This window comes from Pantherophis guttatus, chromosome 1, assembly GCF_059756535.1.
Source record: "Pantherophis guttatus breed Tessera chromosome 1, ASM5975653v1, whole genome shotgun sequence".
Classification (NCBI taxonomy): domain Eukaryota; kingdom Metazoa; phylum Chordata; class Lepidosauria; order Squamata; family Colubridae; genus Pantherophis; species Pantherophis guttatus.
This window is the reverse complement of record NC_142063.1, coordinates 118635722-118650986: the sequence shown is the minus strand read 5'-3', so window position 1 is coordinate 118650986 and position 15265 is coordinate 118635722. Positions and strand designations below refer to the sequence as shown.

Below are 15265 nucleotides of genomic sequence, written 5' to 3'. Positions count from 1 at the left end.
ATGGGATTCAGGTCAGGTGATTGACTTGGCCATTGCATAACATTCCACTTCTGTCCCTTCAAAAACTCTTTGGTTGCTTTTGCAGTATGCTTTGGGTCATTGTCCATCTGCACTGTGAAGCGCCGTCCAATGAGTTCTGCAGCATTTGGCTGAATGTGAGCAGATAATATTGCCCGAAACACTTCAGAATTCATCCTGCTATTTTTGTCAGCAGTCACATTATCAATAAATACAAGAGAACCAGTTCCATTGGCAGCCATACATGCCCATGCCATGACACTACCACCACCATGCTTCACTGATGAGGTGGTTTGCTTAGGATCATGAGCAGTTCCTTTCCTTCTCCATATTCTTCTCTTCCCATCACTCTGGTACAAGTTGATCTTGGTCTCATCTGTCCATAGGATCTTGTTCCAGAACTGTGAAGGCTTTATTAGATGTTGTTTGGCAAACTCTAATCTGGCCTTCCTGCTTTTGAGGCTCACCAATGGTTTACATCTTGTGGTGAACCCTCTGTATTCACTCTGGTGAAGTCTTCTCTTGATTGTTGACTTTGACACACATACACCTACCTCCTGGAGAGTGTTCTTGATCTGGCCAACTGTTGTGAAGGGTGTTTTCTTCACCAGGGAAAGAATTCTTTGGTCATCCACCACAGTTGTTTTCCGTGGTCTCCCGGGTCTTTTGGTGTTGCTGAGCTCACCGGTGCGTTCCTTCTTTTTGAGAATGTCCCAAACAGTTGTTTTGGCCACGCCTAATGTTCTTGCTATCTCTCTGATGGGTTTGTTTTGTTTCTTCAGCCTAATGATGACTTGCTTCACTGATAGTGACAGCTCTTTGGATCTCATCTAGAGAGTTGACAGCAACAGATTCCAAATGCAAATAGCACACTTGAAATGAACTCTGGGCCTTTTATCTGCACATTGTAATTGGGGTAATGAGGGAATATCACACACCTGGCCATGGAACAGCTGAAAAACCAATTGTCCCATTCCCTTTGGTCCCTTAATAAGTGGGAGGCACATATGCAAACTGCTGTAAATCCTACACCGTTCACCTGAGTTGGATGTACATACCCTCAAATTAAAGCTGACAGTCTGCAGTTAACGCACATTGTGTTTGTTTCATTCCAACTCCATTGTGGTGGTGTATAGAGCCAAAGATGTTAGAATTGTGTCGATGTCCCAATATTTCTGGACCTGACTGTAGAAATAAACCTGAAATCTTCATGATTAGTATGCAAATTTAGTACATTTATTTCTTTAGCAACTATTTAAAATTAATTTATTACTCTTCTGCTTTTATGTTTTATACATGGGAATATTGCAATCCAGATTTTGAGAGAATGGATTCGGGCTTACAACTGTATGGTTTACTTAACTGTCCTAAAAACAGTTATCAAATTGGATATGGTCACTTGGGTGACTTGAGTTATGGCCATTATGATTTATGACTGAAATCCAGTCCCAATACTGGTCATAAGTCAAGGAGTAACTGTATATGAATTCATCTTATTAAGCCAAATGACAGGATTGGGTTTTATTAAAAAATATGTTTTCATTTTAGTTTTAACGCTGGTATAAATCAATTTCTGTCACAGATAATGTGTTCCTTTCTGTGACTGATGAAATGCTGTGCTTTTTTTCAGTGAATTTTTATAAAGACATACATTCATCACATAGTTTTGTGTTATTAGTGCCCATTTTTTGCTGTTCTTGCAGAAACCAAGGAACTCCAGCAAGCTAAATTAATCCTAGAAGTATCAGACCGGATGTATTGTTCTGTTTGCTCAAAGGCTTTTGAGAATCGAGATGAACAGGTAGCCATTACTGCAAGTATTTTCTGTATGAACAGGGCAGTCTCTTTTGCTTCAAGTGAAATCTGGGGATTTTAAATTATTCAAACCATTGCAAAGATAGCCATGTATTGATGGGAATTGTTTCTATGTGTAAAGTCATAAAGGCATTTCAGGTTCATTAAGAGTTTTTGCCTATTCATGACAAGAAATTTAGATCAATCTTTTGAACTACTTACTATTTCTATTCAGAAAGAGCATTATCGGCTAGATTGGCATCGCTTCAACCTAAAACAGCGATTGTTGGGACGTCAGATGCTCACAGCTGAAGAATTTGAAGCGAAGACTCAAGCAGGTGAAGAAAAATATATGGATAAGAGCCATTATTGCTTGAGGATTCTGTTAATTCTTATGATTTCAATCAACTAACTTCTGGCCTAGCAGAAAGATTCTAATAATCCAGCTATGAAATCGTTAACAGATTACTGAAAGTGAATCCTTGGAATCACCAATTATGTGTTTATTATTTTTTTATCCTACCTCTATTAGTTTATAAATAACTCAAGGCAGCAAACATATATAATACTCCTTCCTTCTCCTGTTTTCCCCACAACAGTCCTGTGAGGTGGGTTGGATCGAGTGACTGGCACAAAGTCACCCAGCCGGCTTTCATGCCTAAAGTGGGACTAGAACTCTCCTGGTTTCTAGCTGGGTGACTTCACCACCAGACCACACTGTATATTTAAATACTATACCAATTATCATGATGGGAAACTATATTTCAATAGATGCTACCTAAATCTAGCACTTCATCTTTTTTGCTGCCCTATTCTAGCATTTCATATTCAATTAGATTATCTAATGTTCTATTATCATTGTAGTGTTTGAATCCTTTTTATTTTAGTGAAACTTCTATCTAGATAATAGGGATGTTTAATGCTTTAGCTCAAAAAGTCATTTTTACCCAACTGAAACCTTAAGGAGGAAAACGTCTAACATTAATAGTATGGACTAATTCTTTAGCAGAAGCTCTTTGGATTTTGGAGAGAGCAAAAAAAACCCACACACCTTCCAATGATGATATTTCTACCTTGTTATCTTTTTTTTCCCCTGTTACCTTGTATGCAGATGATGTCTCCAGTATCTCTGGTTCTGATTCCAGTGACTGTGAGTCAACTAGTGAATCTGAATCACAATCTTGTCTGAATGGTGAAAGAAAAGGAACCAGCTACTTCAATCCACGCTCTCAACGTGTATTGTTCAAAAATTCTGAAGCCCAACTCATTTCGGTCTTTCGCTGTGTACTGCTAAACACTACAAAGGCATGTCAGAAACACTATGGCTAAGAGTCAACTTGGTCTTATTCTAGCTTTTTCCTTTTTTAATCACTAGTTGCCCATTAGCAAATGAAGCACTTAAGTTTTCAGCTGTAAAACACAAAAGGACGCACATTGGACATCCGATCCAGGTTTTAAGTCGTCCAGTGTATGCTGCAGTATTATTAACTGCTTTTGTTTTTTCCACCTAGTTTTCTGCTTTCATGGGCTGCAGCCTCCCTTCCAAGCATTTTGAGTCTCTGACCAATATTGTTATCTCATCTATCTGAGGTTGCTCTTCAATTCTTGTGGTCAATACATTAGAATACAGCTAGTCCTAATTTAGTAGCCATGATTAGGACTGGCAGCTTGATCATTAAACAAAGTGATCGCTCAGTGAAAGCATAACTTCAGCTTTTCTTTGTTTTACAGACCTATAAAAGTCATAAATGTAATAAAAAAGTTACTGTTTCATCACTGATGTGTGAACAGTTGGTAAATGAGGCAGTTGCTAAACAATGATTACCAATATCTCTGTCAATTGCCCTAGTTTTTTTATTGTGATTTTTCTCTGCCAGCTTATTTCTAACAGGGATGTTTATGAACTAAAAACATGTTTTTTTAAAAACTTGGAACCAAATAGCCCTTTCAAAATCATTCTAACTTGGCTATGTGTTAACAAAGCAAGTCCCATACTGTCCCACTTTGCAATTTTCCCTCACTGAAATTATTTTTCCCGCCTCATGGTTACAGTTCCCTAGGAAAGAATAGTCTTTTTCTGTGGGATGAATGGTTGCGGTTTTCCAACTTCCCATGTTCTTCTGTGGAAAAGAACACCTTTTTGGAATCACTGTTTTTTACTTTTGTATTTATGTTGCTTGGAAATGCAGAACTTCCTTATCGTACATAAAAACCTTAACATTATAAAGGCTATTATAAAGGAAAGTCTTTGTCTGAGGGAGGCCACTGTACCTCAGATAGCTGGATGTGAGTCCTTGTGAGGTGGGGTCGTGGGGTGCAGATGGGTTTGCTGATTGCGTACCTGGCTCCCTGCCACGTAGTGGCGGCCGTGCCCGAGCTGCTCAATGTAATAGCCGGGGTGGCGGTGGATACCCCCAGACTTATGGTCATGGGGGATTTCAACCTGCCATCTGTCGGTGAAACGTCGGAGGCAGCCCAGGAGTTCATGGCTTCCATGACGGCCATGGACCTGACCCAGTTAATTCAAGGCCCTACTCACACAGGGGGACACACTCTGGACTTGATTTTTGTCTCTGGTCAGTGGTTGAATGGTCTAGAAACAGGGGACATAGTCATCGAGCCCTTGTCATGGTCAGATCATTCTCTCCTTCAACTAGACTTTTGAGCCGCTACCCCCCGCCGCAGGGAGACGGAACCGACTAGGTGGTTCCGTCCCAGGCGCCTGATGGATCCGGATAGGTTCCTGATGGAGCTTGGGCCATTCCCTGAGGCTCTGGCTCATGACTCGACTGAAGAACTAGTGGCCGCTGGAGCTTTGGACCGCGTCGTGCCTTTGCGGCCTCTGACCCAGTGCCGATCCCAATTGACTCCCTGGTTTTCTGAGGAGCTGAGGGAGATGAAGCACCGGAAAAGACACCTGGAGAGCGATTGGAGGGCCAGCCGCTCCGAATCTGACCGAACACTGGTGAGGTCTCATATTAAGATCTACCTAGTGGCAAAATCTAATTATTTTTCCGCTCTTATTGCGTCTGCAGAGAACCGCCCAGCCGCCCTGTTTAGGGTGACCCGCTCCCTTCTTCATTTGGGAGCGAGAGAAGACCCCTTGCAGGGAAGGGCTGAGGATTTTGTGCAATACCTGCATGACAAAATCGCTCAGGTTCGGGAAGGCTTGGACTCCGATTGGGTAGGTTCAGATGGGGTGATGGAGGTGGGTCTTGAGAGTGCTATCTGGGAGGAGTTTGACCTTGTGACTTCCGAGGACGTGGACAGGATGCTGGGTAGGCTTAGCGCTGCCACATGTTTATTGGACCCGTGTCCCTCCTGGTTGGTGCTGGCCTCCCGGGCGGTCACACAAGGCTGGCTCCAGGTGATTATTAACGTTTCTTTGAGTGAGGGTTTCTTCTCTCCCGCCTTGAAAGGGGCGGTGGTGAGGCCCCTCCTCAAGAAGCCTTCCCTGGACCTGGCTGTATTAGCGAACTATCGTCCAGTCTCCAACCTCTGCTTTGTGATGAAGGTTGTTGAGAGTGTGGTGGCGCGACAACTTCCCCAGTACCTGGATGAAGCTGTTTATCTAGTGCCGTACCAGTCGGGCTTCAGGCCGGGGTACAGCACGGAAACGGCATTGGTCGCATTGGTTGATGATCTCTGGAGGGCTCGGGACAGGGGTTGCTCCTCTGTCCTGGTCCTATTAGACCTCTCAGCGGCTTTTGATACCATCGACCATGGTATCATGCTGCGTCGGTTGGAGGGGTTAGGACTGGGGGGCACAATGTTGCAGTGGTTCTCCTTCCTCTCTGACCGTACGCAATCTGTGTTGGCAGGGGGACAGAGATCAACCTCGAGGCGCCTTGTTTGTGGGGTGCCGCAAGGGTTGGTCCTCTTGCCCCTCCTGTTCAACATTTATGTGAAGCCGCTGAGTGAGTGGTTTTGGGGTGAAGTTCCATCAGTACGCTGATGACATTCAGCTGTACATCTCCACCCCAGACCACCCCAATGATGCCCTTGACGTGATGTCCCGGTGCCTGGAGGCTGTGCGGATCTGGATGGGGAGAAACAAGCTCAGACTCAATCCCTCCAAGACCGAGTGGCTGTGGTTTTCGGCGTCCGGCATAGCCAGCTGGCTCCAACGCTGACTATTGGGGGTGAGACCTTGGCCCCCTCAGAGAGGGCTCGCAACTTGGGTGATCCCTGACCTACGTACCTTTCGCCGTGCCCTTAATACTCTTATTGTTTCAACAGGGTGGGCTGGCTTAGAAAATGAATTTTAATTGGGTGTTTGTAGTTTTTTAATATAAGGGCCAAATTTTTAATATATTTTAAACCATTTTTAAATTTTATGGGTATGTTGTTTTAGTATACCGCCCTGAGTCCTTTGGGAGAAAGGTGGTATAAAAATTTAAATAAATAAATAAATAAACATTTCTCTGGAGGCCAAGAATATCGTAAAGATTCCAAACAGCCATTTTGCAGGTGTTTGTGTGTGTGTGTGTGTGTGTGTGTGTGTGTGTGTGTGTGTGTGTGTTGCTTAGTTTAACCTTTCACTAACTGAAGAGGTTGCTGTATCTCCAGGGCAGTTTGGAAGAGCCTGCAGAGCTAGTGGCTTCCCTTCAGAGGCAGAACCCAAGAACCTCTTGGGTTATCCTGATGGCTGGTGGAGGTCACTTTGCTGGAGTGGTTTTTCAGGGGTAAGAAATGGAGGGTCTTGCTGTTATCGGGGTGTGTGTTGTCTTCTCTGCACTGTAAATCAAATCTGTTAGAAGGCTGAAGGACACCATGGCCTTGCGCATACCTAACATTAAAGCATCCTTGATTTAATTTTTGGTCAGATTATTTGGCTTGTTCTACCGGTATAAATCGTGTACTACAGTTTATTGAGGGGATGGATGGATGGATGGATGGATGGGTGGGTGGGTGGGTGGGTGGATGGAGACAGACAGACAGACAGACAGATCGACTGATTGATCTGTACTGCATATGCACATTATGGACACTGGCTTAGCTTTTTCTGAAGCAAGAAAGGTGATTAAAAAGAAAGGAGATTTCTCAGGCAAGCAGCATATATGAGAATTCTCCCTGGATGGAGGAATCCTTCTTCCCCACCGCCCCAATCCTTGAATTTATCACTCTTATTTCAGTCCTCTTGGGGATTAAATCAATTAAAATGAAACCCAGTTTCACTCCCTGTGACCCAGGATTTCAGAAGTCATTTTAAAATTTTGATTAGATAATAAGAAGAGAATGCTACATGTAATTAGCTTGAATTTTAGGACCATAGGTATTCTTTTTCTTTTAAATGCAACATTTTGTAGTAAAAAAACTCTAAGAGTTGTTTTGCGTATATGTATACATCCACACATATATACAGGAACACTGAGTTACAGTTCATTCCTTTTTTGCTTAGATCCAACAATTGGAATTTATGTAAGATACTATATAGTATCTATTTCCTTCAGGCAAACATTACAAGTGTTTGTATATGTTAGCAGAGAGGAATTAAAGTATTAAAAGAAGACAGAACTGTAATAGGGAAGCTGCCACTGTGCCTCTGTCAAGCTGCCTTTCCTTTCATTGCAGGCTGTCTCTGATAAAATATGGGGAAATAGCCTAAGTTTCCAGGCTAGTACTGATGTTGATGTCATGACAATTCACATAAGGGAGAGAATTGGTGGAAAAGGGAATGGTATATTAGGATATTTTACACATTTGTGTAACAAAGGAAGATGTCTGTCTGTCTGTCTCTGTCTCTGTCTCTCTCTCAGCTAGAACCTGAATTCATTTCATTGTGTAGTTTCTTAATGGTACTAAGTATTTACTTCTGCTGAAGGTTTATATTCTCTCTGTTCCCAGGAATGAGATATTGGCACACAAAACTTTCCATCGGTACACAGTGCGAGCTCGACGAGGTACAGGCCAAGGAATGAGGGATGCTCAGGGGACAATGCCAAAATCTGCTGGCGCCTCATTACGGCGCTACAATGAGGCTGCTCTCCTTAAAGTAAGTCCACAGCCAAGAGGGAACCTGCAAAGTGAGAGGTTTCAAGGGGTCTTGGATCCTTCGTATGGCCCTATTTCAGAGTGAGATTGCCCAGGTCTTCATGGAGAAAAAAATAATAATTTTGTGGGCCTGTCCAGCCAAGTAATGAAACATAAATATAGATGGATCATTATAGCTTAGCTACACAAATTCATCTTTTTGCAGTTTCTGCATATCAGTATGCTTTCTGCTGGAACATTTGAACTGTGTCTGCATTCCTGTCAGCCCTTTGAGATAGTCCAGGCAAGAAGCACAAACCATCAATACTAGCTCTAGCTTTATTGTAAGGTTACAGTAACAGAATCTTGCAGGTCTGAACGTACTTTTCTCCCCTCTAACGTACTAGAAAACTAAGGAGGTTCTCTTCTGAGACACCACCCGTACCCCTTTTTCTTTTTGTGGGCTGTGATACCTCTTACGCAATAGTTATCTAGGCTGCAGCTCTTTCTCCTGCTTACAAGATTATTGTCACAGACCATTATAATTCCCTCTCTGAGGGATGTTAAAAAAGATTCTGTGGGAAAAGAAAATACCTGGATCTCTTGAATCACATTTTGCATTTAAGCTGCAAACCAGTACTTATCGTAGTACCCTGCTGCTAAACTGGCTCACACCGATATTGAATATTGTGCATGAGTTGTTCCTATTATATTTTTTTACAGGAGATTCAGGAGCTGCTAACAAGCTGGACAAATTATTTAAAAGAAGCAGAGTGCATCTTCCTTCGTGCTCCACACAATAACCAAGCTCTCTTCTTTAGCAGCAAGCATGGCCCTCTTCTGCGAGGTGACCCACGTATCCGGCGTATTCCTTTCAGCACCCGAAGAGCCACCTTCCGTGAGGTGGAACGGGTCCATGGGACTTTAAGCAGTCTGCTAGTATACGGTGAGCTGTCATTTAATTTTTCTCTGTTGTTGGCTTGACTTTTAGCACTTGAAAGATAATTTTTTTGGTCTGTAATGCATTGCCAGTCAAATAATTAAACTTTCTCTGGAATGGTTTCTTTCTTTATTCCCTTCAGCACCACCCAAATACTTGTAACTATACCTTAAAAACTTTGCAAGTAGTTTTCTTAGTCTTATCCCAGCATATTGAAGTTCTGTTCTGTCCTGCTCTTGTAAGTTTTCCATTCTGTTATAGAAATTTAACTCAAAACTATGCCATTGAGGTGCTATTGGAAGTGTAATCTCAATTTGAGCATTTTAAGAGGAAAGAAACAAGTAAATTAAAATTACATTCTGATTTTTTTTTTAAGGAAATAATACAACAGTGGCAGATCTGACTAGTTCTCCTCGGAAGACCTGGAAAAAAGTAACTCGTAAGGATGAAGCATCTCTACAGCCTTCTGGCACTAGTGAGGAGGGCAGCCATTTTGAAGCTGAAGGAATACATTCCTATTCTGTCACCCTTCCTGATCAGTGTAGGTATCTTCTGCATCCTTTCTTTCTGACTTCTGGTGTACAGAATGAAAAGAGTACAAGTAGTGCTCAACTTACAACCATTCATTTAGTGACCATTCAAAATTACATTGAAAAAAAGTGACTTATGACCATTTTTCACACGACCTTTGCAGCATCCCCATGGTCATGTGATCAAAATTCAGATGCTTGGCAATTGGTTCATATTTATGACCGCTGCTGTGTCCCAAGCACATGTGATCCCCTTTGACAACCTTCTGACAAGCAGTCATGGGGAAGCCAGATTCACTTAACAACTGGGTACTAACATCAACTTCAGTCATTCGCTTAACAGCTGAGGCAAGAAAGGTCATAAAATGGGGCAAAACCCACTTAACAACAGAAAATTTGGATTCAATTGTAGTTGTAAGTCAAGGATTACCTGTATTACAGGTATTGAAGTTAACAAATATCCACAGCTGAATACTGCGCCCATTTGGCTTAATAGCTGCCACACTAGCAAGGTCGATGCTAGACTAAATGATACAATGAGGAACATAAGCGGTTGCATAAAATCTAACTCCTACTTGCTGGCTCCCGTCTAGAGCCACATTGCACCACCAGCTCTACGAAGGCAGGAAGCCTTAGTGAAGGAGTACAACAAAATTTTGAGAAACCCACTTCTTCCTGTGCATGCTGATCTTCCTCATCTATCAATTGGCAGGCTTAAATCCAGGAAGCCCTCTCTGGCACTCGCTCAACAGCTGTCTAACAACTTTTGACATTAACACACAGTGGAAAGCCAAATGGGCTGCTGAATGCCCAGATAAGGCAGTTACATAGATGACCCTACACAAAAGATGCCAGGTTTTGACCTTCCTCGCCAGCATTGGTCAACTCTGAACAGGATCTGTACCCAACATTTATTTTTATTTTTATTAATCATATTTCTATGCCGCCCACTCTCCGAGGACTCTGGGTGGCTTACACCAAAGACAGTATACTAAATAGCATATTGCCCCCAACAATCTGGGTCCTCATTTACCCACCTCAGAAGGATGGAAGGCTAAGTCAACCTTGAGCCAGTGAGATTTGATCTGCTGATCTGCTGAACTAGCAGTCAGCTGAAGTAGTTGCAGTACAGCACTCTAACCACTGCGCCACCTCGGCTCTATATATGGTGTCTGCTAGGATTCATTGTTCAAATGAGGTCTTGTCTCTACCCTTCATTGTACTGTGGGCTGCTTGACAAAATATCCATCACATCGTGTGTCAGGGTTCCAAGTAACACCCCCAACGAAAGAAGACTCCGAGGCTAGAAGTTCCTCAAAGTTCCACTTTATTAGAGATGTCATATTGGCACATCTGTGAAAACCCGAATCTGAAAGCTTCCAGGTTTTCCCTACCCAAAAGAAAGTCAAAGTCTCTTCCCCTGCACCCACATGTCCATCACATAGTCCAATCAATGCATCATCCCAAATGGAGATGCCTCCCAGTCACGCCACTCCAGGTGCAGGCAGAATGTCCTTGACTCTCAGAGAAAGGAATGTTATGGCTAGATATCTCCACCACTCTATGCAATTCCCGCCTCCCAATTTCCCACAGCACTTTGGCAGCCCTGAAGATCCAAAGAAAAAGATGGCCTCCAGGGCTGACATTGTGTCCGAATGTCCATCAAGAGCTTACACTGGCCCAATGTTTGATTTTTTTCAACATAGACCACCCTGTCCTTGAATGGCTGGGTGGACTGGACATTAACATTTGAACCACTATAAATCCATGTATTTGCCATATGCTAAATAAATAAATACTGGGGATTTTGCCTAGAGTGGTTAGTAGCCTAATGAGAAGTCCCTGGAGGAAAATGTTTCAGGCAGCACAGAGTTTACTAATGTATAGGGTGTGATCATAGCAGACTTTAATAATGACTGATGGCATACAGGTGAATAATATGAAATAACAAATGTAACCAGTTCTTTCTCTTCCCCTTCTTCCCATTCTCATCTGGAAATGAGAAGACCAAGCTATGCTTTTTTTTTTTACAGGCTCTGTAGCAAGGATAGAGGAAGAAGAAGTGGGGGAAGAAAATCTGGAACTGGTGGAGGAGACACTAAATTTATTAGATTTACGTGAATTTGAGGTGACACCAAAACAGAATCGTAAAAAGAGGAGGAGGAAACCCAAGACACCGCCAAGTAAGTGACTGAAATAATGACCCTACTTTTAGTATACCTATTAGGTTTATCGCTTTGTGGAATGATCTTCCAAGGATAGCAAGCAGGACAAGACTAGATTGACTTTTTTGGCAGATCCTTCTTTTTATAGTCTTGCAAACCAAGACAAGGAGCCAATGTACTATAGGTTCTGGGCGAAGAGTCTGCTAAGAGGTTGGTGATATCTTGAAACATCATCTGAGTCACCTAGAGTAGGAGATGCTCTGTAGCCTTCAGATGTTGCTGAACTGCAATTCTTGATTTCCCAGCCAGCATGGCTAGCGATAAGGAAAGTTAGAATTTGCAGGTTAGCAAATCCCAGGTATAATCTCATCTGTTTTTAAATCCTACTGGTGCTAAAATATTAGGCAAGGATTTAAGAGGACTGGTTAAAATCAGGGAATCTTCTACTATGTGTTCTGAAACAGAGTCTAACATGGAGACTTCAGGAAGTGTTGAACCCAGTACCTCAGTATGTAGAGGACCAGAGTCAACTGAGGTCCAAGAACAGCAAGAGTCTCAAGGTGAGTTTGGGAGCATGTGTGGGCCTTTATTCTAGACTATGATCCTGTGCTGGCAGGTTGGATCTGTGGCTAGATGCTTTTGGATTGTGGGGGTGGGTGTGTTGTATGTTGTTTTGTACTGATGATTTTATTGTTAGCTGCCCAGAAGCACTTTTTATGGAATGGGCAGCTATATAAACCCCAGTCATCTCATCTTTCCAAATAATAATCTCAAATGCACCTGGAACATACTTTTCGCTTCCTCCCAGATGCTCCCAGCACAACTCTGCAAGATGCCTTATTTACAGCATGTAAAATGGGAGACATCGGAGCCCTACAGCATCTTCTGGGAATGGCTGATAATACAACAGATAACAGTGAGTGCAGCGATAAAGTCACAAAACAGTTGCTCAACACACCCCTGGATGAGAGTGGCTGGACTGTTTTGCATGTGGCGGCAGCAGCAGGAAGAACTGCAGTTGTGCGGCTCTTGTTGGAGAGTGGGGCTGACCCTGCCATCAGGTAATGTCCATCAGGAGAGGGATATATTGAGGCCTGAGTTATCCCCAGTCTTAAACTGTATTTAATCTCTGCATGGGATCTGACTTGCAAACTTAGCAATAAGCAGCTGAGATAAGCAACAAGAAGTTCTTCTGTCGCATCTCCACCAGTGTCTTAGTTTCCCTTTCAGTCATTATGGGTCCAGGATTTTCATAAATATAAGGAATTAATATTTTACAAGAGCCAAGGTATTCAAAATTATTTTGGCATATTTACATGGAGGTTTCCATGAAATAGGACAACTAGAAGAGAGTTGTCCTATTTCATAGCTGGAAAAGTTTCCCCATCTCTTTGTCTCAGCAATGATTATCTTGAAGATGCTCCTTCTTGTAAGTGTTCTATGACTTTTGCTTTATAAATCATCCACTGTTTTATACGCCAGGGACAGAAAAGAACAGCCTCCATACTGTGTGTCTACCAACAAGCAAACCCGTAATGAATTCCGTAGATTCATGGGTGAACAGCCAGAGAGATACGACTACACCCGAGCTCAGGTGAGTGGAAACAAGGTCTTGACCAGGGGTCGGCAACCTGCAGCTCTGGAGCCGCATGTGGCTCTTTCATCCCTCTGCTGTGGCTCCCTGTCGCTGGTCGGCTCCACAATTGATAGGCCTTTCGGTTAGGACAGATAGAGGAAAAAGTAGGCCGTGCTAGGAGGAGACTCTATGGTGGGGGAACCGACTTCCAGTCAGCAGAGAAAAAAGGACACCGTGCTAGGAGGAGACTCTATAGTGGGGGAACCAGACTTCCGGTTGGCTCCAGAATTGAATGGGGGGCTTCTGGTTAGGCTTTCTGGTGGCTCTCTGAGTGTTTAAGGTTTCCGACCCCTGGTCTTGACCAACTTAGTCAGGGAGGAATGATGGGAGTTGACATCCATCAGCTAAAATGCCATCCATTGGATGTCCATTAATGAAGGTCATCTTTAGGTATGGAGAACTTTAAATTTTTGATTCAGTTGCCTAATCTACATCTTGTCTAAGAAGCATTCATACAGTGATGGGGAGGAAAGCTTTGCACAGGATATAGAGAAGATTAATGTCTTCTTTAAGATCATCTTTCTTTCTTTTTTTCTTTTTTTTTTCTTTTTCTTTTTTGCTATTGGGATCTCCTCCTGTTCTGCTTGATTCACATATGCAATATAACCACAGGTGCCTGGCCCTCTAACTGCAGAAATGGAAGCCAGACAAGCAGAACGCCGACGAACACAGAAAGCCCTACGGAAGCAGCGAGAACGAGAAGACCGTGAAGCACAATTACTTCTGGAGCAAGAACAGGAAGAGAAAAGGCGGTTTGCCCTGCTCAGTGATCGTGAGAAGGTTAGGGCTTAAAATGGCTTAAATAGCAGTTTTCATTCGTGTTTACTGAAATGTTCTGCTGCAATATGGCAATAGCACCTAGACTTACATAGCACCCCATAGTGCTTTACAGCACTCTCTGAGTGGTTTACAGAGTCAGCCTATTGCCCCCAACAGCTCATTACACCCATCTAACATTGCTACTCGAAGTTATTTTGCCTTCCAATAAGATTCAATAGGATTCAGGGTTCTGCTTATCACTTTTAAAGCTCTACACGGCCTAGTAGTAGTAAACTTGCAGAACCACCTTCTCCAAACATTTGCCCACTACACACACTCCCATAGAGAGAGCATGCCCCAGGTTCCCTCTCTTAAATTTTGCCACCTTATGGAAACTATTGTAAGCATGTCTTTTGGAAGGCTGCATCTGTGCTATGAAATAATCCCCCACCCACCCTAGGAGAGGTTTTTTTCATAGGCAAAGTTACTTTTTGATTGTTTTTGATTGTGCTTAGTTGCCATTTTATATTGATAAATTGTTTACGTTAGTATTATACGATTCTTTTAGTTTGTTTATTTTATGTTGTATGTTACTCCTAGTTATATTTTGTTAGGTAGCCTTATAAATCCAATAGATTAGAGATGTAGGAAGTTCTTTTACAGTTTGATATAATGTCCAAATTCTTTCATCAACGTTTGAGACTGTTTACGCATTGAACTTCATACAGAAAGATGGAGGCCATTCTTTTTCTATACAGTGACCTTTTCCTAAATGTTTGTTTTCATTCTAGCGTGCTCTGATGGCTGAGAGGAGATTTGCTTCTCAATTAAAAGACTCTGGTGCATCTTTGACCAATACCAGGTATTTTGGGAGGGTGGAAACTTCCTAAGAAACATTCTTTGTGTAAAAAAAACCATATGATTTTTCATCTTTTGTATCTGTAGGCGCTGCTGGTTTTGTGGGGAATCTCTACTGGGTTGCATTCCTTTCCATTATCTTGACTTCTCCTTCTGCTCCACAAATTGTCTCCAAGCCCATCGACGAGGGGAAACTGCCCCATCCTAGCTGGAAGTTTTGCTTTGGCATCAAGGGACTACAACAGAAATCTCACCCCGGGACAGTTATCATTTTAGAATGGTGAAAGATTAAGCACAGCAGGGAAGTCACAAGTAATGGTTTCCAAGTACTTCATAGGAAGCTAATATGGACTGCTGTTATTTGAGAAATGAACTTCTTTTGTAAGACTGTAGTTTTTTCAATTTTAAACTAGATTATTTAGGAACTGGTTAAAAAGAGCAACTTCTCTCGCCAGATATGTTGGGCCTGCCCCACTAGAATTAACTGCTGACTGGGAGTTCTGTAAGTTAAGAATTGTAATACATCTTTGCTGTGCTGGTTACAGAAGGCTATATTAAGGAATAACTGAACAAAGATCATAGATAACAAAAA

The 15265-nt window shown here is 42.5% G+C and overlaps 1 protein-coding gene across 5 annotated transcripts in view; it reads left to right on the top strand.

The window, feature by feature from the left end:
• ANKZF1 (ankyrin repeat and zinc finger peptidyl tRNA hydrolase 1) overlaps positions 1–15265 on the top strand; it is a 21749-nt gene extending 6484 nt beyond the window's left edge. For all 5 annotated transcript variants that reach the window (XM_034433763.3, XM_034433761.3, XM_034433760.3 and 2 more), the window contains exons 5-18: positions 1722–1819; positions 2048–2150; positions 2924–3117; positions 6382–6497; positions 7660–7807; positions 8509–8731; positions 9102–9266; positions 11289–11438; positions 11885–11980; positions 12229–12481; positions 12903–13014; positions 13669–13836; positions 14607–14677; positions 14761–15265. In XM_034433763.3, coding sequence (XP_034289654.1) covers positions 1722–1819; positions 2048–2150; positions 2924–3117; positions 6382–6497; positions 7660–7807; positions 8509–8731; positions 9102–9266; positions 11289–11438; positions 11885–11980; positions 12229–12481; positions 12903–13014; positions 13669–13836; positions 14607–14677; positions 14761–14881 — 2018 coding nt within the window. In that variant the 3' untranslated portion in view covers positions 14882–15265. The remainder of the gene's footprint in view (positions 1–1721; positions 1820–2047; positions 2151–2923; positions 3118–6381; positions 6498–7659; positions 7808–8508; positions 8732–9101; positions 9267–11288; positions 11439–11884; positions 11981–12228; positions 12482–12902; positions 13015–13668; positions 13837–14606; positions 14678–14760) is intronic.